Source organism: Pithys albifrons, chromosome 3 (assembly GCF_047495875.1).
Source record: "Pithys albifrons albifrons isolate INPA30051 chromosome 3, PitAlb_v1, whole genome shotgun sequence".
Classification (NCBI taxonomy): Eukaryota; Metazoa; Chordata; class Aves; order Passeriformes; family Thamnophilidae; genus Pithys; species Pithys albifrons.
In genome coordinates, this window is record NC_092460.1 from 66,068,674 (window position 1) to 66,090,439 (window position 21,766).

General features: G+C 39.4%; 1 protein-coding gene across 2 annotated transcripts in view; it reads left to right on the plus strand.

Annotated features, from left to right (window-relative positions):
- The first annotated feature begins 1,990 nt into the window (after positions 1-1,990).
- CPM (carboxypeptidase M) overlaps positions 1,991-21,766 on the plus strand; it is a 32,710-nt gene continuing 12,934 nt past the window's right edge. Inside the window, exons 1-3 of one of the 2 annotated variants that reach the window (XM_071552252.1) lie at positions 1,991-2,081; positions 2,237-2,387; positions 20,669-20,766. In XM_071552252.1, the coding sequence (XP_071408353.1) occupies positions 2,064-2,081; positions 2,237-2,387; positions 20,669-20,766 (267 nt within the window). In that variant the 5' untranslated portion in view covers positions 1,991-2,063. Of the gene's footprint in view, positions 2,082-2,236; positions 2,388-20,668; positions 20,767-21,766 lie in introns of those variants that run through there. The other variant, XM_071552253.1, reaches the window with a different exon arrangement.

Consider the following 21,766-nt stretch of genomic DNA (forward strand, 5'->3'; position numbering starts at 1 on the left):
TCTGTCACATGTAACTCAAATATTGCCAAACAAGGGGACTTGTCTTTTCTTGCAAGCACCTGGCATGGAAACAATCTATAATTTTGAACACTCCTAAATGCAGTTAATACTCTCTTTTAACTATGACTATGCTGGCTACATTAAAGGGTGGTGTAATTTTCAAATGAGATAACACTGCGTTATTACCTAATATCAAAGGTGATTTGGTCGTTTCACTGAGATCAAGTTTTTACGCCCCCTATGATTCTTACTGTGTTGCCAACACCCTACTCTGCCTTGGAGCCAGAGTTCTCTGATTTCATATGATTATCTTGGGAAGGTTTCCAAGTATGTTTATGTTGGATTACCATCTCAGTATATTTTCTTCCCTGCTTACTCAAGTGCTGTCCCTAGATCATCTTTCAGGGAGCATATAAATGTGTATAAAGCTGAATAAATTCAAATGTGAAGTTCACACCCTTGACTCCTTCCTCCTGCTTCTCTGCAGGCATGTTTGCAGTGTGACCCCACAGTTTCTCTCCCATTCCACAGAGCAGGTAAGTAATCAAATTCAACTATCAATATTCAGTTTTGTTTAATAAAGAAGGTAAAAAACATGCATATTTAGGTCTTGCAAGAATTTTGTGATAGAAGAGAGAAGGTCTTGTCAAGTTATAAGAATTAAAACATGGTAGAATCAGTGTACAGGAGAAAGGCTCTGGGTCTGTCCCACTCCCCCAGAATACCATACTAGAAGGAACACTATTCAACAGAAAAATATCATTATATATCTCTTTTAACCAAGTACCCTCGTACTTTGCATACATCCCTTGTCCTATGTCATATTTGGTATGGAAGTCTCTCCCATGAACTAAGAGGGGCCTAGATGTGGATATCTTCCCTTTTTAGATATATATGTTTCTGGTACACTGGGATACTAGAGATACTTGTACTAAAATATAGTTTCAAGATATTTTTTTAAAGCTTCAGGGTAAAAAAAGTGGTACCTTTTAATTTAATGATAATTTTTTGTTTAACAAGAACTTTTATTAAACACAGCATCTTCTATTTGGAATGCAGGACTTGCTATTTGGGATTGACTCACACGTTCATTTCCTTCAATATCCTTTTCTGACATTGACCAGTACAGCAAACTGTACAGAAAAAGGCAGATGAAATCCCACTGCTGGGCATAATTTTTGTCTCAGATAAATTATATAGAACTTACAATAGTTGCATTCTAACACTCAGCTATACCCACATTCATATTTTAAAATAAATGTAGACACTATTCTAGTTTTTGTTGCTGGAGGCCAGCTTCACTTTCTTTCTTAGTCCTTTTCAATCTTAAAGACAATAAAAGGTGATGAAAAAGTCTTTGTAGTGAATCCCAAGACTGAGATATCCCCAGAGGCAATGTGGTTAGTGCAGTACCAAAAAAGGCTCTTAATTCTGTAGCTAGAATCCAATCATTTCAATAAGTGAATACAAGCCTATTAAAAACTCAAAACAACAACAAAAAACCGCTAGGCAGAGACTTTGTTGAATATGCAGGTAAATTCTCGCACAGGTCGCTCTGTGTGCGGAAGGTTTTGTCTCTGGGTCCCAGGTGCTGCCGTCCTGATCACAACCCAGGACCCCACGGGGGGTGAGGAGATTTATTTTAACAACCTTTCTTGCAAATGCAAACAACACCAGAAGTCAAAATGTGAATTTTTGCGCCCCTGGCCGATTTGGGGGTTTGGGTGGGGGTGGCGTTTTTTCTTTGGTTTGGTCTGGGTTTTTTGGTTTTGTTTGTTAGGGGGTGGTTACCCCTCCGGTAAGAAACACGACGAACAAACCACGAGGGACTGGTGGAAGGCGGACGGGGTGAGGGCTGTGCCGCGCAGGTGAGAGCCTTTGGCGAGGCGGGAAGCGGGGAGGGCATAAGGGGAGGGATGTCTCACCGCCCCCGGACCCCGGGGCGGGCCGGGGGGACCTGAGTGGATGGAGGCTGTGTCAGTCAGGGGCAGGGCGAGGCCGGTGGCGGGGGATGGCGGCCCCCGCCCGGTGTGCGGCTGCAGTAGCGGAGGAGCTGCGGCACCATGCGGGCGGCTGCTGGGGTAGGAGCGGGGCGGCACCTGCTCCCGGTGCGGGCGGCAGGAGGGAGGGAGGGCTCCCTCCGCGGGCTGGGCGCGATCTCCGCGCTGCAGCCGCCGCGACAGTCCAGCGGAGGGAGGTTCATCCACGGCTGTTCGGTTCGTCCATTTCTTTCCAGGACGTTGTGGGCATCCTCTGTCTGGTTTCTGTGGCGGCCACGCTGGATTTCAAGTACCACCACACTGAGGAGCTGGAGAAGTACCTGAAGGGAGTTCACGCCGCGTACCCCTCCATCACCCACTTGCACAGCATCGGGCGATCGGTGGAAGGTAAGGGGCGGGGAGGGGTAGAAACAGGAGAGAAGGCTTTTTTCTTTAATTAAACTGGGACAAGTGTGGGTGAAGGTGTCTGCGTGAGCGCTTGCTGGCGGCGGTGCTGCTCTAACCAATCTCTATGAAGTTTCCTTTTGCTTAAGCGTGAATAACACACTCTGGCTGAAGCGTCATACGTGTCATAAGGGTAGAAGTTCTCCCAAAACCCATGTCTTTGAGAACTGGAAACCTCCTGAGTGGCAATTTCAGAAAGGTGGCTGTCTTTAAGGAGCTTAAAATATGAGGGACCCCGTTTGCCAAGAGACTGCTCCAAGTGGGACTGCAATAACACTGTGTTTTCTATCTTCTGGTTATGTTAAAAATACTGGTGATGAGGGAATTTTATGGTTTTTTGTTTGTTTGTTTTGTTGGGTTTTTTTTGTTTAGTTTTGGTGCAGGTTTTTTTGGTTGGAGTTTTTTTTTAACTATATGTGTTATTCCAGTAAATCCAGACTGACTAGAAAAAGGATTTCAAATTCCATACTGATACAAGTATGGAAGGGCTTATATATATATTTGAATTTATCTCTCTGTGATAGGTACTTTCTTACCATAAATTTATTTGGGGGGGGGGGTAAGGGCAAAAGAATATGCTATTTTTAAAAAAGATATTGGAAAGATTAGTGTTATAAAAACAGTAGATTCACTTTAGGAAATGACATTGCTTTCGTAAGAGGTAGAAAATTGATTTGTTAGAGACATCATCTGTTCCTTTAATCCCATTTCAATACCTACCACTGGAAGGAGACAGTTGTAGCATCTATTATCAAATTTGTGCTTGAGTTAAAAAAAAATCTGTATTCTTCCTGGTAGGTCATCATGAAGAATGCTAGTAGTTCCTTTTCACACTTCCTTCTTTCTTTTACCATGTATCTCCAAGTAGACAAGGAATGTAAAGTTATTTAAACTGTGGTGGTGTTGGTTTCATCAAAGGCAGAATTAGATTGGATTATGTTATTCATCCATGCAAGAGAAGGCTAGTTCCTGTAAGTACAGTTCCCTCTAGTACAAACTACCAATTATCCACTTCCTCATTTTCCTACCTTAAGGGAATTTAGCTAATATTCTGATGATAAGACTAGGTCCTGACTTTTCTGTCAGGAACTCTGATGGCTTATCTTTGTGCAGGCAGGAAAAAACCTTTCATCCAACCTGAAAGACTGAAATTTTGGCTTTTACATATATAGATTCTTGGAAGGTGATAACATGAAGTGCTTAACTTGTCTGAGTTCCATCAACATTAAAATTGGAAGTTCATCATCTCTTGCTTTTGATTGAGCAATGCTCTGAAACATTCAGGTTTTGATATATATCCTTCTGCTTTGCCAAACTCTGTGAGAAGAAAAAATTGTGTGGGCTCTCCTTGTTCTCCCAACTACATGTCATGATTCATAAGAAAAGCAATTGCTTTTTGCATGTCCTGTGTGCCTGCAGTGTTTCCCTGAATGGAACAGGTGGGCAGTGGAATGTTTTTGTTTGTTTGTTTTGGCTTGTACTGAAAGGAAGTTTTAAAGTTTTATGACAACAGTGGTTATGTAATTTTGCTGAAAATGAGGTTTCAGTTTTGATCAATGGGCTGAAGTTCTATTCCTCTTTTCTCAGTTAAGCTGACACAAATAAGCCTACATGTGCATGCACTTGTATGGGTTTAGTAGTGTCCTTCTACCAATTAGCATTAAACCATGATAGCAAAATGTACTTATTGATGATGAGAAACAGAAATTAAATACCATAAAACTGAGATCAATGCAATATAGTAAATTTACATTCCTGATACAGAAATTCTTGATGGTGAATACAAAATCCCATGGATCAAAGTGGTGTCTATAAAACCAACAGACATAATTTTTCTGTTTTCATAAATGGCTACTGTTGCCATGTTGTTTGTTAATCTAGGTTTTATTCCAATTTTACCTAATAATCTAGCATTTTATTCTGCCATCTACACTTCGATTAGGACAAATGTGAAGTAAAGGCCTGACTGTGACTGGTGTGTGTAGACCCAGAGCTCTGTGAGGGTGTAGAGTCTACTTGTAGAAGCCCATTTGTGGAGGTTGATAGGGACCTGTGTATTACCACTTCAGAAAGTGATTGCATCTGCTGTGTGCCTGTAAAGGTTTGGCTCTGTCTCTCTATAATGCCCCTTTATTTATTGGAAGATTGTAGTTGTATCCAGGCTAAACAAACTGACCTCCTCCAGCCTCTCCTCAGATGCAGTGTGATCATCTCAGTGCACTCTGCTGGACTTCTGGCATGGTGATGTCTCTCTTGTGCCCAGGAACCCATAGCTGGGCATAGTACTCCAGATGTAGCTTTACGTGGAGGAGAAGAGTAGTTTCTCTCAAAATGCTGGTTTGTGTTCCTGGCCTCTGGAGTTCCCATCCAACTGATTCTGTGATTCTGCTGAAAGCCTTGCTAAGGTCAAGACCAAAGAAATAGGGTACTTTCCTCTTTCCCACTAAGCCAGTCATTTCTGCGTAAAACCTAAGCAGTCAAATGTGATTTTTCATGGATAAATTTAAGGTGAGATTTATGAAGTGTGTTTATTTGATGTATGTAGACTATAATGGTAATGCACACAACAAAACCCGTACCAAGATCCTCAATGGAAATCTAACTAAAAGATAACCCGGTCCGTTCCGTGGTAGTTTACATCATCATACAGAAATTCCCCTCTGCCAGATTACTGGGAGCACCTCTGCCAAATTACTGGGAAGACTGTGTTCGGGACTGGCAGTGGCCTGTTGTCTCTAGTTTTGTACATTTGGAAGCTGTGATATTTAATTATGCATCTTATCTACTAAGCTATTATCCTTAAGGGGGGGAAAGGAGCTTAAAAAGATGTAGCCCCTTGGTGACAAAACTGAGTGTTATGTTTTAGGTCACCTCAAATCCCTCAAGATTTGTAGGTAATTTGTATGTTTGTGAGAGACCTGATATGGTCGTAGCGGCAGGTAGGCAGAGATGTGTGGTAGCCCAGAAAATACCTTAATTCTTTTATATTGTTTCAGGTGTGTTGTTGAATAAACTTATAAAATATCTTGGACAGGAGTTCTGTTTTCTAAATATATCTGATGTCCCATCTCAGAACAGTATGTGCACTGTATAATAATAGAGTAAGCTGCAGAACTGCATCAGTCTGGAGAATGCAACCTGATGTAATCATATGAACCTGTCCTGCCTCATGCCACTCCAGTGTAAAACAGACAGACTCTTCAGCAAGCAAATCTTAGAGTGCATTGCCAAAAAGCAAATATTTGATGTAGGCATATGATCTGTGGCTTTCCATTGTTCAAGGTACAGTGCTGTTGTTATCCTTTGAAAAGAAAATGAAGGTGATGGGAAGCACACTTAAGGATTCTAATAGACCTGAAGACCTCCTTTAGGAGGACAAAGACACACTGACTGTTGAAAGTGCTGAGTGACTTTTGCAGTAGATCCACACTCAAAAAAACTCTTCTCAGATACACACTGGATTCAGATAAAGCGATAGCATGTGAATTACGGCTTGGTTTAGATCTAGATTTTTCTGGAGGCCAGTCTGCATTTTCAGAATTCCAGTCAACTTGGACCAGTTGTAAACATCCTTAGGCCAGATTCTGCTCACTGAGCAAAAAGTTGTGTATGGTTAAAGGAGCTCTGTCTTTGCCCAGTGAAGTTTCAAAGTTGACTTCATAGATTAACATCTCTTTGGCAGATTCCATCACTGGAGAGACAAAAACTGAAACAAACTGACCTGATTTTATTTTGGTTCCACTAGAAATTCTCAGAAATATCTTGCATAAGAGTTGTCCTGAAAGCTTTTTTAGGTGAGAACTATGTGGTTTAGTCATCCTATTCTGATGCTCAGTATTCAGTTGCGCTGTCTGTTGACCTGAATGGGCACATTCTATGCATTAATCTTGAGAACTTTGCCAACTTTGATTTTTTTTATATTTTTTTTTTGTTCTGAATTAGTGAATATTGCTTATTAGCATTCTGCTACCCCTGTTCTATAAAGAGAGAGGCTGAAACATGCAGGGCGTATGTGTACGGTTGGTATGGGATTTAAAGTTCATGCTGGACCTTGCCCATGGATGGTACCATGTACTGAAGGGAGGGTGCACTCAGCAGGGCTCCCAGCAGGCCAGGTGTCCCAGTGACTCAGATGAGATGCCTGTTGGAACTCATTATGTCTCCCTGCCTGCATTCATGGGTTTCCCTCCATGGAAAACAGAACAGAGTGGCACATGCCCACATTCCCATCTGATAAGCAGCTGTGACTTCAGCAAAAGGGCATGCTACGGATTAGGACTTGGGTAGGGCTGGAGGAGTCACGTGTCTGGTAATACAATTAATAGAGAACCATGACATCATTCCTCACAAACATCAATGGAACATGTCCCCAAGATGTGCCAGGGACCAATTTAAATCTCCTGACTCTTCTGATAGAGCATGATTGATACCTATAGGCATTTGTGGGTGGCTGTTGAACAGAAGAGTGCTAACTTCAGATTCATTGCCCTGTAGTGAAAATATTTAGTAAGAGAAGGCCAGGTATTGTACTTGTCTCATCTATACATTAATAGTCTGTGTATGTAGTTGAAAAATTATGTCTACCAGGGAAAAACTAGGAACTTATTTTATTTATTGTGATGCAGTATGGAAGAAGCCTACTGTGAGAAATGCATAACAAGGTTTTATTACAAGCAAATTAACTAAGTAGAGGGGTAGGGGAAGGAGGAGGCTATTATTAACAAAAAAAAAAAAAGTTTTCATTCTGTTTAAAAAAAATTAAATAGGTGAAACATGGAGTTATGAGTGGTTCTGTCTGGGCCTGATGCCAGGGAATCTCTCCTGTCGCAGTAAGGGAAAAGATAATGTATCTAAAACAAGGACCTCCCTTGCAGCCCTTGTGTACAAGGGATCATACCTTGGTACAGGGAGTATGTCGTCTTATCAGAAGAAGTCTTATCTTTGTACAGGGCAGTTTGTACCTTTGTACAGGGGGGTCTCCCCTGTACATGTCTAGGGGGGAATGTCATGACCAACTGAAAGAAAGGCGACACCCTTTCCCCAGTCCACAAAGCAAAAATAACCTTTTAAGGCAAACCCAGCAATTTCATGAATATGGAATAGTTTATGTAATCACAGAAACTACAAACAGTGCGTGTTTGAAACTGGCTGCGTGTCTTCCGATCCGGGTGGACTGGAGCACCCACAGTGCTGTGAATAAACCTTCCACTTGACTTCCTTTGTTTCACAGAGTTTTGCCATTTTCTAAAAGCAATAGAGAAACTTTTCTCACATTACCATCAGTAGTAAAGTTCATTGTAAATTTTATTGAATTTACATTAGAGATACTTATATTCTGGATGTTTTTACTTTAAGTACTAGAAAACAAGTTTTACTGCTGGAGAAAACAAAGTTGAAATACTTATCCATAAAATGTTTGTACTCTACTGGAACTATTATTGGATTAGTTTCAGGGGTTCTGGCACTGTACAAAGTAGAATGAGAGAAGGTTATAGACATCCCAGTGTACTCAGAGGTAAGTTTCTAGCTCTTAGCCATGACTAAATGTTTGTACAAACTAAATGCTAGTACCAGTATTTTTAAAAAGAAGGAAATAAAATGTGGTAGAGAAGATTCTTTTTGTCTTGAAAATAAACAAGTTGTTTAGAGGGAAATTCACAGAGAATGTAATGTCTTTAAGGGCAATTACTGCAGTTATTTTTTCTGTGGTTACGTGATGTGAGGTATATTTGTGTAGAAGTGTTATCTCTTTTTTGCTCCTTTTGACTGCTGCAGTTGACTTTCTTCCTGTCTCCAATCCTTGCTGTCTCCTCTTCCCTCCTCATCTCCTATCCCACAGATTTCCTGAGTACTGTGAATTACACTCATCATGCAAGCATGGCATGTATAGATAATATAAGCATTGAGGTTTTTCAGTGTTCATTTTTAGAAACAAGAATGAATTAGACATTTTCCACTCCATGGGCCTCATGCAAATCGTAAAGTAGCTTTTCTTCTCACTAGAGTTTCATGTAAAAATCATCTAAAACTTACTGCGATAGTTTAACTTGTATCCATGATTGCCTGCTCCTCTTCTGAATTTTTTTTTCCTGCTCTGTACCACTTGCACTTTTTGGTGTCTTTCCTGATACCATTTTTGTTATAATCTTTGACAGTACTTGTGGCACATAAATGCCACAGATCTTAACAGACTCTAAACTCTATTTGCGGCGTGTTATGTGAGTCACTGGGATGGGAAGGGGAAAATAAAATGGAGGAGGATTGGCTCCTTCAGGGTTTATCTAGTCAAAGCTAAATCATGACTTTAAAAAAATAAAGTATTAGCCTGTATTTTTTCAAGTTTTCAGCTCCCAATTTAGTTTTGCTTTTAAATGTGTTTAAATAGAACTCACCATTACGATATTAGCTTTAAATTCTGTTTGTCTTAAGCTAGAAGTTCTTTAAAACTTAAAATACAGTTTAATGTATTATCTGACTGCATCTTCTAGCAGTTTGACTCAAGTAACTTGACACGAGTAGTTTGTGTGCAATCAGTCCTTCAATAGCCAAATACTAAGATTTTATCTGATGGTAACAAGACTTAACATTGCTTTCCTGTCAGTATGGCAACGCTTTTTACAGAAATAATTTGTAAAAAATATGTAGTTTGGTCAGCATCAGATCTTTAAAAGGTTGATAAGTTAAGATATTACTCTCGTACAGTACTAAGTCTCAGACTCTAAACACATTCCTATTCTCTTGCAGTGAAAATAAAATAATGTGCTTTAGTGTTTTCTTCTTTATGCTTGCTGTGAACTGGTCAATCATTTTTGTCTTGCCTTCTGTGATCTCTTCTACTGAAATACACTTATTGCAGAAAATGTTGTGGAAAGTTTTGAGTTTGCTTGGTTGCGTTTTTGTTTTTTTTTTTTTTTTTTTTAGTTTTGGTTTGTTTTTTTTCCCCTCTACTGTAAAATTTGGCATGTCAGAGATTTCTGTCTCAGATAAATAAATAAATAAATAAATAAATAAAACGGTGTGAAGGAAACTTATCCTAGCAACATAGATCAATCATTTCTCATATATAAACTGTTATCTAGTACTGAAATCTTTATGTTGTAACTTCTAAACAGATTGGATCTTTCCATTTTGAAATAGCCCACTGTTCATGTGAACAGCATTTATTTAAAACCAGCCTTGGAGGAGAAAAAAACCCCAATCTCTGTTCTCCTCCTTCTTCTCTACTCCAGGCTTTGTAGTTATCTAGTTGCAGCATATATTTAAGCTTTTCTTCAGAGCAGTGAAGGTCTTAAGCCTGCAGCCATCCCATGTTTCCTCAGCAAGAGTTGCAGCTTTCCATGTTTGTTTAGAAGTAGGCACAATTGACAACTGGCTACTGCAATTCACACCAGTAAAGTTAACTGGAGTTTGTGTGACGCAGTTTGTGTGACGCAGTTTGTGTGACGTGGAATCAGCAATTGCAGCTCATGGATCCACAGTTAGATTCTTGTCTGTCTCCATATCTTTTTCTGGTTTTGAGACAGTATGTAAGGAATTTTATATTTGGGGGATTTGGTTGCTTGTTTTAAAACCAGATTTTTCTGGTTTTTCTTCCCTCACTTCGTGTAGGATACTGTGTTTTGGAGCATAGTACATAAATTTTTAGCCATGTAAATGAAGTATTATCCTAATCACAAACTTACTTATAGAAATTAAACTCTTATCCTATGCCTCAGTTTTGCCCATCTGGTGAATTTGTCTGCATGCTTCTTTTAGCTTGAAGGGAGCACAGTAACACATCCCTTCTACCTCCCTTCAGAGGATAAGTCTTTTGAGTACAATAGTGTTTCTAGTAGCTTTCTATTCACTTTCTGCAAAAGGAGAAGAGCAGTGTGCCTTGCATTCCTTCTGGATAGCCTTTCTGCCTGGAACCTCTGGCTGTACATCCCTGGAGCTACCAGTGTTACTTATTCTCTGGGTTACCTAATTAATGCTTTACTGTGCATAGCTATGGTATGGCATATTGTGTTCACCTACTCCACATAAGTACATGAAAACCTACTCATAATACATTAATTAGTTGATAGGCAGGATGTGTCTTCATACCCTGAAGTGTTTGGTTGTTAGAAAGTTGTTCTGTGCATGATTTTGTGTAGAAGAGGGATCTAGATTGTTTTTAAGGCTGGGATTTTTCTATGAAATCTGGATGTGCATGTGATTTCTGAACTTTCTGCAAGTTCTGTTTTCTGAGCTTCTTATTAATTAGGAGATTAATTGTATGAACTACAGATAGAAGCAAATAATGCATAAGACTGGCGACAGGTCTCTTCCCCTCCCAGCTGAGAGAATACTCTTCCTGCCAACTGTTCCACTTCTGGCACAGTCACTCTTATAAGCTATGTGGTGGCTCAGATGTGAGAAAGGGTAGAGGATGCTTCAAAGCAGATGATTCTGCAGTTTGATATCTAGGAATTACTTGTTGTTATAGGAAAGGTCAGACCATGGCAGTTAGAGTTATTTAATTAATTGACTGTAGCTGCTATGTATGTAGCATGCTGAGCTCGCAGTGACTTTAAGACAGTTGAGTCACATTTCCTGTTTGTCCCCAGCCACTGCATTCTACATCCATGTGGCTTGCAGTTACCTGGGACATTTAAACAGAGCTTGAGCAGATCCTGAAAAGTAACACTTACCCTAAAGCTAAAATAAAAGTAAATTGTGTTCTCAGTAAGACATAATAGCCCTACTCTGTGAGTTCACAAGTCTAGTCTGCTCTAGTATTTTTTTTGTCCAAAAAACAGCTAGAGAAAATTCTAGAAATAAGGTAGGCACAGATTTCTTCCCTGGTATGCACTTCTAGCAATGTGCAACCTGGATGTTTCTGACAAAGTGAATTTCCTCATTGTGGTGTACCTAAAGTAGGTGGAAGTATAAAACTTACTTTGATACACAATTGCATTGGCTGATCTCATCCCAAGAAGAAACAAAGGCCAGCAGAACATGTTTGTTCAAGAGACTGAGTTACTCTGTTTGTAGGTGGTAACACTGCCTGAATTTTCATTGTTGCCTTGTGTCTTTGTTACTTTCTCTAAAAGCCTGTCACTAATGTTTTCTATGGTGGCATTTTGTTACCTGTTTTGAGAGAGAACCTGGAAACATCTGATCAAACTAAAGTAGTTTGTTAGTTAACTAAGCCAGAAACAGGATCGTACCAAAGACTGGATAATTTTTAAGACGTTAATATATCCTCCATTTCCCCCCCTCCAGCAAGCTAAAAAAGGAGGGAAAAAAAAAGATGGGAGTGGGGAAGCTACTCACTGTCTGAATTTATAGGAGTCTGCTTGTCCTGTTGAGATGTGCATTGTTTTGAGCTTCCTGTTCTTAGGGCAAACATAATGTCTGGGATCTGCCCAGGATTTATACAGGATAGGCATAGCAAGTCTCTTAATGAGACACTTCAATGCACTGAAACCCTCTAAGTGCTCTAGTAACTTCTCAGCCACAAATGAGCAACAACCTGTAGTCTCCTCCTGGTTTTCTACTCCCTCTCTTGCTTTCATGTGGCCGAAATAGTTTTGACCTCCTCTGCCACTGGTAGTAAAAGGGTAGGCCATATAAAACTCTTGAATTGGAATAAATTGCACTGTAAAACAAACAACCACCCTTTTTATGCCTGGCTTGTGTTACAAGCAATCACTTTATTCATGCTACTCCAATGGTATACTGCTGTGAGTGGGTAAGGCTTCTTTTATGTATGCAATAGCTTTTCTGAAAATTACTAGGAGCCTACCAGTTTCACAGCTGTCTCAGAAAATAAAGTATACACACTTTTAGAACTATGTTTAAAAGCCCTGTGGTAATAGAAACAAGAGTTGGTGAAAAGGAAAAATAGTATGTTTGACAGTTTCTGGGAGTAAGTATGAAACCAGTAAGTGTAAATCGTGGGGAAAGCCTGTTCAGACTAACTCTGTGTGTCTATTCTATGTGTCTGTGACATTCTCATCTTCTTGGTGAGCCATACTGAGTAAACTTAGCATATATTAATTTGAAAGCAGTATTCCCTCAGCATTGTGGTTGGGTTTTTTTTTACTTTTACGCATTTATTTTTGTTTCTTCATTTTTGTTCAGTAATCCATAAAGTGCTACTCTAGAGACTGTGCTCTGCTTTAGCAATTTTTCATGCATTTGTAGATAAGGAGTGTGCTTAACTTGGGTATGAGAACTGGAAATGGTACAGTGATGAGTCACATGTACCCAGGAAAGAAAGAGTTGCTGTTCTCATAAGATACAAGTCCTGTGAAAGTGGCCAAAGCAGCTATGGATGTCCTAATCAACCAAAGATTTGTAAACCTTTAGGAAGATAAGCATGCGTGTGAACCATGAACTGTTTTGAATCCCTTCCCTTCTCAAGTCCTTTGGATACAAATAAACAGTATCTTGTGTTTTTTAAGGAGTCATTGGTTATTCCAACAGTTCTGCTTACAAGGAGCTGACTCTAAATTGAATTGACTGGTGTAATCTCTAGTAGTCGATAGGGGCTTATTGAATAATGGGAGATGGTTACTTTTATTAATTTTTTGCCTTGAGAGAAGGAGCGTTATGTCTGTAATAATACTTCTGGTCTATTCCCACGTATCCCTTAAGAAGTGACTGTCAGTGGCTGTGGTAGACTCACAGCCTAATGTGACCTTGGATTCTTTTGGCTTTTTCTGCTTATCTAAGCACTATGCTGAATATTGCCACATGTGCCTGGTGGTATATGTGCTGGATCTGTATCTTTTTAATCCTTTCAAATACCTTGAAGAGTTCCTTATATTTAAAGAATCCTAGCTCTTCTTGGGATGTCAACTTTGTTCATTACTAATGTCAATGCTACTACAGGCTAAGGCTTTAGATAATCTATTCTGTCTCAGTGGACCACGATAATGTGGTATAATGAAAGGGAGCATAAATGTTCACAAAAGAACCTGATGTGCTTGTGCTACAGTTTTCATACAGATATTTTTCTCATCCCAGATTTGGGCATGTAGCTTATTTTGAGGCTGTTTTACTCAAAAGTCTGGCTGGATTAAACTCATGCGTTTGTTCATGTTTATAAGTCTACTTCTGCAGTGCTGCTACATCAGTCATTCTGATTAAACATTTCTGGTTTTATAAATAATGTACTGGTATCTCATTCTGTTAGAATCTGAATCAAGCCATGTGTGCTGTTGAGCAGTCCCCTTGCAGAAGACAAGTTCCAAAATGGGTTTAGATTTCCAACTTGAATTGGTGATGACAAATCAGAATGCCTCAGGGCAGGGATGCTGCTGGTGCTTGCTTAGCAAAAAGGAGTTGCTTCTGAAGTCCTTCATTAGCTGGGACAGTGTTTTGCTAGAAGACAGTGTTGCTCAGCTCTTATTGTGGAGAAGCAAACACTTTGTCTTTCTATTGAAGTTTGGAAGTACTGTACAAAGTTATACATGAGCATTTAATTTCTCTGTATTTCCATCCTCTTGCCTATGTGTGTGCAAATAGGTAGCAATTGTACTCCTATGTTACGTATTGGCAGTACTGAGCTCTGCAGGGAATACAAGTACAGATTAGAAAAATTAAAAGGCAAACAATGTTTTATGTTAGCAAGGGAGCAGATTTACCATGAATGTGATTTAAAAGTTATAAGTGATAAAGCCAGGATTGATTCCTTGATCTCTCTCTTCCTGTAAGATGAAGAACTTTATGTATTTATGAGCATAGTTTGACTTAGTCTCAGAAAACAGATGTCAGATGCAGCTGGAAAGTTATCCTGATATAGTTCTGCCATGAAAAGAAAACTATAAAATGCTTTAGTATCTTGCACGGTAACAATTAATGTCGATTTACACTAGTGTTGCAGGTAGCAAGGATGGAGTATCACAACACATAGCAGAATATGTTGCCAAACACAGTTAGGGAAATGTTTTCAATATTACTATGCATAGTTAAAGTGGATTGAAGAGTGTATGAGAGATTATGTGGGAATTGTGGTATATCTACAGAAGAATTTATTAAGGAGTGACTCTCATGCCATCCTTTCTCTGCACGGTATTTTTGTGTAAGTAATGCAAATTCCAGTTATTTGCATTGTTTCTCTTTCTTCCATCAAACCATAATTATGTAGACATTGCCTTTGCAGTGGAAGCTGTTGTAAAAATCAGCTGGTATGTTTATGTCACTGTTGTTACTTGGTGTTCTCATCATAGAATCTAGGCTGAAGCTTTTCAGCTTACACTGGAATTGAGCAGGACTGACACAAGCTATGCCTAAGGCATAGCCATTACCCTATCATCTTCTCATTGAGTAGAATCTTGCCTGTCTTGTCCCCCTTCTTATTTTACAGTGCTTTGATGGTGTACTTTGGGTGTCAGAAACATTTTTAAAGTTTGTGTGGAGCACAATAGAATGAAACCCTGATAGTGTGAGTTCTCAGGACTGCTGAAATATTAGTAGCCAGTAACCATCTGAAGAAAAATGATAAAGCTTTTAAGTTCTTTGAACTTTCTATTTTACATCTCTGTCTTCTTTTTTTACTTCTAAAGTGACCTCCATTACAACTTAGGGTCACAGCTTTCTGGATAGTATGCAGAACACCCTGATAATATGCCACTTGGCCTGTAGAGCTGGTTGCCAAACATGGCAAAGTAAGGGTGTGAAAATTAGTAAGTTTTAAGAAAGAGAAAATAAAATACAAAGCAAAGTAAATTGTTTTGACTTGTATGAAATCTCAAAAGTATGGGGGTTTTAGGTCATTAATTTGATTTGTTATAATGTCATGCTGTCTTTTTTCGTAATCTAGCTTGATACATTTTATAGGTAACAGAGATGCATGCAAGTAGATTCGTATCTGAGGCATTGTCTCAGGTTGGCCTAGTTGTTTTACCAACCCTGGACTGCCTCCTCCCTCCCCCCAGATGTTCTTAAACATCTAAACACGCAATTTTCTAGCCAATGTCAGAGCAAGTTTTGTGTGAGCTGTGTTCAGAGCTGTACAGTTCAAGTAAGTATTCAGTCAGATCTGGAGCCAGAGTAAACTGGTTTTGACACTGTTTCACACAGCCTTCTCCTTCTCCTGGACAAGCTGACAAGATACAGATCAGATAGGTGGCCTGTGAGATAGGTAGGAAATGGGCTAACAGAGGAGAGTGATCAATGGTTTTTACTCAGGGAGGCAGCCTGTCACTAGTGGGGACTCCCAGGGGTCAGTACTGGACCCTACACTGTCAATATCTTCATAAATTATCTGGATGATGGAATTGACAGCACTGTCCCCATGTTTGCTGATGACACCAATCAGAGTGGTGAGGTGGTAAGGGTAAGCCATGTTGGAGATGTGGACAGGCTGGAAGAGTGAGCTAGCAGGAACTGTATGGAGATTAACAATGACAGGTGCAAAATCCTGTACCTGGGACAGAATAACCAAAGCATTTGTGGCCAGTGAGCAGCCTTGCTGAAAGGGACCTGGGGCTTCTGGCAAACAAGCAATGAAGGTAAATCAGATCCTGGGCTACATCCACAGGGACATTACTAGCTGAGACAGAGATGCGATTATCCTACTCTGCTCAGTGCTTCTCAGGCTGCACCTGGAGAGCCAATTTTGGCCTCCACAATTCAAGAAAGATGTGAACAGACTGGAGAGAATCCAAAAGAGGGCTACAAAGATGATCAAAGGGCTGGAGAAACAGCCGTGTGAGAAAGGACTGAAGGAGGTTCATCTCCCTGAAGAAGAGAATGCTCGGGGGGGAACCTCATCACAGGGTGACTGCAAAGAGGATGGAGCCTCTCTCTTCACAAGGAGTCACATGGAAAAAAGCGAGGGGCAATGGATATAAGTTGCACTGCAAGAGGTTTAATCTCAATATAAGAAAGACATTTTTACAATGAGGGCAATCATTCACTGGAACAACTTCCCCAGAGATGGGGTAATCACTGGAAGTTTTAAAGATGCAATTGAACAGTGCTCAGTAATCCCTTTCCCTTGTAAGGTTGGACCAGATTATCTTTTGAGGTCACTTCCAACCTGGACTATTCAATGAGTCTGAGATTGTTTCTACAATTAAATTGTTCTGTGACCTTGCATTATAATGACAGTCAATCTCTCTTCCCCTCCTCTCTGTCCTTCTCCTTTCTGGGCAGGACTACCTCAACATGGATGAGCATTACTGCAGTTCCTACCTGTGAAGCCTGTGGCCTATATCTGGACAACCCAGGAGGACTGTAGTCAACTTATTGCTTTTTCTTGGTCAAAGTGGTCTTCCTAGCAAACTTTTGAATCAGTAGCCCAGCCTGACTGGTTAATACTAGTGGGTCTGGGCATTGCTCAGTCATTCTGCTTCATTTCCTAGCCATAACTTTTTTGAAAGTACAAGTTTTTCACAAAGGAAGATGTAAAGAACAAAGTGACAAAAGTAGAAATAAAATTCAGAACACAATCCAGACTTCAACATCCACAAATTGATTTGGGTTGTTTTTCACTAGACTTGGAGATCAGTTTCAATTCTTCATTTTAATTACTAGTTTTTGTAGGTCTGAACTTTTAAAACATTAAAAGACTGCTCATTCTACTAGAAGCTGTGTGGTCTGGCTCTGTTCCAAACCAAATCTTGTTACTTGTCCTGAGACACACAGTTAGAAACATACCTTTGTCTTGATTGCTTGAAATACAGTCTATTAAGTAGTTGATGTCAGTTTTAGTTTGGCAATTCAGCAGTGAGAAATGACTTTTTTGTATGCATTCAGTTGATTCAGAGCATGAGAGGAAGCTTAGTTGTTCAGTTCAGGTACAAAACCAGAGTTATCTAGGCTTTACTAATTGAATGAAACCATCCATATGCTGAATCTTTTTATATGCAGTTAATTACTGCCATATGGAAAGAAATCTTACATCATTTCTCATAAGTACACTATCCAGTACTGCAGGCTGAGCAGACCCAGGAATTTATTTTAATTGTTAATGGTTGGTTTAATACCTCTTACAAACTGGAAATGCCAGGAAATAAGTGGTATCTCAGTTCATGGGAGTGTTTATCATTTATATGGCCCTCACACAAACTATAAACAGTCTAAATACTAATGCTGGAAAGACCAATTTACATCAGTACTTAGTGTTAGTCTATACTTAGCTCTTCCTTGTGTTTCCCATGAGGGTAATTTCACAGTGAGAGCAGCAAGAATGAGCACTGCTGATCACAAGCCATTAGAAGTATTTTTTTTAAATTTGAAAATAGAATGCAATATTATTTGTAGAAAGTCTTAAATGATGGAAACATTTAAAGCATTTTAGTTGTACTTGAACTCTTGTTGCTTGAGTGTATATATAGTACTGAATTGGTGCTAGTACTGGTATGGGGAAAGGGCTAAAAAATACGACACTGTTCCACATTAGTTCATGAGATACTCAGAAAAGTCTGTAGCAGTGGATGAGGGTGTTGTCATTGCTAGTAGCTGGATTTGAAATAGACCGTGATCTGCTTCATTTCAAATAAAACCAAGGGGTAATCTTAATGTCTGATTATTGGTGAGATAAGATGCTTTGTGTTATACTTCATGAACTAGAGACTACAACATTGTTTGGTTGCTGTGATTAATAGATTATCTTATATTTTAGATAACAATTATGTGCAGAAAGGTAATATAAATGTAGTAAATATATTGGTTAGTTTAATGAAGTTTCAGGACATTAAATAATCTCACCTTCTAAGTTGCTGCTTTTTTTGCTTGTGCAGGAAATAATCCAGGATTTGAGGAAAGTAGTGCTTTCAAACTGGCACTTCACTTGCTCTGAAAGGACTTTTTACATGTAATTCACTAAATCTAGTGGCTCCCAAATATTTTGAAGCCCTGTGTGCTTGGTACTCATGCTGATAACGGGCAGTTTCAGACCTGAATGAATTTATAGTCTTATTGAAGGCATATGTTTCCTCTGTAGGAAATTCTGTGTGTTATAATTTAACAATATCTGTCTTCATCTGGGAGAGAACTGGGACACCATCAGGTCTTCAATATAGGTCCTTTATTACATTAATTTATAATTTCTGCTGACTTTTAGATGTTGGATGTGCTCTTTGGCACTGCAGCTTGGCCTGATGAATCCCTAGCTAGGAAAGCTGCATGTTGTAGATTCGCAGTAGTTGCCTCTAAGTTTGGGGTGTCGTGAGAAGGCCCCAGTCTTAACTGGGAGCAGGTATGTTCTGCTTGATCCAGCAGTCCATGTGGCAACTGACACATTGGAACCAAGGATGGATGCCTGAAATTACCTTCCAGTAGAGGGAATGGGAGCTAGGAGTAATGGCTTAGAGAGCATATAGACTCAGGGGAGCACTCTGGAAGGACTTCCTTGGTAATTCTTTGCAGGTTGCCCCAGGATACGACCATGGAGAGAATGACACATTGTAGAGATGGAAATGAAATTGAGATTGTTGTTCACACTTGATTACAAATAACAGAAGCATATGTTTTTCATGCTAAGATTGTTTTTGGTTCCGAACACACTACTGCAACAAGACTTGTAATGTATTTTTATGGAATTGTAGGATGGTTGAGGTTGCAGGGAACCCCTAGAGGTTTTGGAGGGGAGAATGGTTAGGGTGGTATGGATTGGGTATTCTCTTTCCTTTTTGAAGAAAGATGTGCTTAAAAGCAAATATCTCTGCATTTTCTACTTTGTAACTTGTCTACGCTCACAGAAGTCAAGTTTTTGTTTGGGGTTTTTTTATTGAAACAGTGGTTCTCCATACAACAAAGTGAAATAACTAGATTCCTTGCCAAATCACTGACCACAAAATTATTTTTAAAAGTACGGATTGCTTGCTCATGTTGTCCTTTAATGAAGGAGTCAGTAGCAGCACCTCATGGGTTTATGCATAGCATATGGTCACAAGGGTTGAATAGCAATGTCATCTAGAATAGCTGAGTCCGTCAGCTCTCAGTGCTGTCTTGTACTTTTTGATCCTAAGCCTCAGTCTCTGATTCAACCTATTGAGTGAGAAATTAGTTTGGGAATCACTGTCTTAGGTTTTACCTCTCATAATTGTTTCAGTGCATCTTGTAGTGTTCTTGCAGTCCTCAATTTTTTTCTCCCATTCCAGAAGCCATGACCCTTGTGGTATAACTGCTGTGAGTCACGTAGCTAGAAAAGCAAACAAAAATGCTGTGGCATGTGCATGAACATGGAGGTCATGGCTTCAGGAATGTGAAATTTAGATGCTCCAAAACTTGTTTACTGCGGGTTTGATGATCCACAAAGTTTTACAAAATAATGCTTTTTATAGTACTGCATATAACAGCATCTACATTCTGCTTTCTTGTAAGTAACGGTGATGACTGGACTCTTCTCAAACAGCTCATGGGTCCTCACAAGTGCTGTGTGAGAGCTGGGGACAGCTTGCGTGCAAGTTCTTGGCATTAGCAATCATGCTATGACTGCTACTATTAAAGAACTGATTCAATTTCATTGCTGCAATCTACTAAAACTTGAGTTTTCCACCTCAGTTAGCAGGCTAGTGGGAAGCATAGTTTTGAAGATGAGGTTTGAAATGCCACAGTGTCACTAAAAATAACAAAGAATGCCTGCCCCTGCCCCCGCCCAATGAGAACTTCCAAAATGTGTGTAGGTTTATTTTGTTACTCAAAGTTCAGCTTCCTGTGCAGCTTTAGTGGCCCTAACTAATACTCTTTCTGAAGCCATTAATTTCTTTCCTGCTGATGTATTTGGAATATGTTTCTGATACAGCTCTTCCTGGTACCTCCTGTTTTCTGAGCAGTAACGCATGAATGTTTAGCTTTTTTGTATTGTTTTTAGTACAAAAACAGATGTTCTTTCTTTGTGATAATGGAAACTTCTATATATCCTTCAGAAAAGCCTTATGATTTAATATTTAGGGGGGAAGAGTGATCTCATTTGCTGAATTTAATTTGAAAAATGTTTATTACAAAAAAAAAGTCTTTTTTTCTAGTACTGGTTAAATGCTTTAGAAATTGCAGGTTTCACTACATACTTGGTCAGAAGGCAAAGCGTATTTTTTCCTGTAACTAATATAGTATATATTGATAGAATAAAATAACTCCACAATCTACTTTGGTATGTTATATATAGGACGGACTAGGAACTAATGAAATATGAGAGTTTGTACAGTGGCCTTAATGACCAATTCTTTTTATGTTTTTTCTTCTAAGGCTTATATGGTTTTACACTTGTTTAAAAAATGTCTTTTCCCCTTCCCCTCTTAAAGGTAGAGACCTGTGGGTTCTTGTTCTGGGAAGGTTTCCAACCCATCATAAGATTGGCATTCCAGAGTTCAAGTATGTTGCTAATATGCATGGGGATGAGGTACGTTTCAATTTTTGCAATGTCATTTATGCCAAATACACTTACCAGAGGTTTAGAGCGAACTCCTCTCAGGCATGTGCTACTTATTATTGAGGTGTGTCATAACTCAGAGGACATACTATGTGTGTATTTCTAGAGGAATTTTAAGAATAAAGTTCCTTTGTTTTGGCGGAGAGGCTTTAGGAGACCTTACATCATGATAAAGAGTCCTAAAATCCCACACCCAAGACCTCTCTTAAGCAGAGAGCTTTGTCTTCTCCAAGTGATTAACCCTAGGGGCTTTAAATTTTCTGACAGTAAGCCGGATTCAGAAGTTTGCTTGTATATTATTATTGCCTAGGTATGCAATACGACTGATAGAACTCTACAAATACACCCTAAGATTAAATAATAATGGCTGTGAAGACTCAAATTATGTATTTTAAGGCAGAAAATTTGTCTTGGGAACCTTAAGCTGGGAACACCTAGGTTCACCTGAGATAACACAGTGAATATAAACCAAAAAGCAATTCTAGAGCAATTAACTTGCTCTGGGAAGAATACTGACTTATTATTAATGATAAAGTAGAAAATGGTGATTATAAGCCTTCCTGTAGCAGTACATTAATCTGGATCAGAAAGAATCAAAGCTTCACTCTTGTCTGTAGTACTTTCTTGCTTTCTATTTCCCTTATTCTTTTCATTCTTTTTCGTTTTGTGCTAAGAATTTTCCCCAAGTTACATTAGTTTCACCTTGTGTGACAGTAGCTATGCTCAAAGTGCTGCTGGGAGTTTGACTGCTTTGGAATTTAACTCTGTGTGGGAAGAAGCTGAATCATGGTTTCAAATGGGTACATGTGTTACTGCATGCCCAAGAGAGGGTTTGCAGCTCTTGAATCCTGGTGTGTGTCAGCAGGGGAGTACAGGCTGCCCAGGAAGAGAGGGTCCATGTGACAGTCCCTGCAGATTGCTGGAGGGAATTGCAAACTTATGGCTGTAGATCATCCAGCTTTGATGGGGA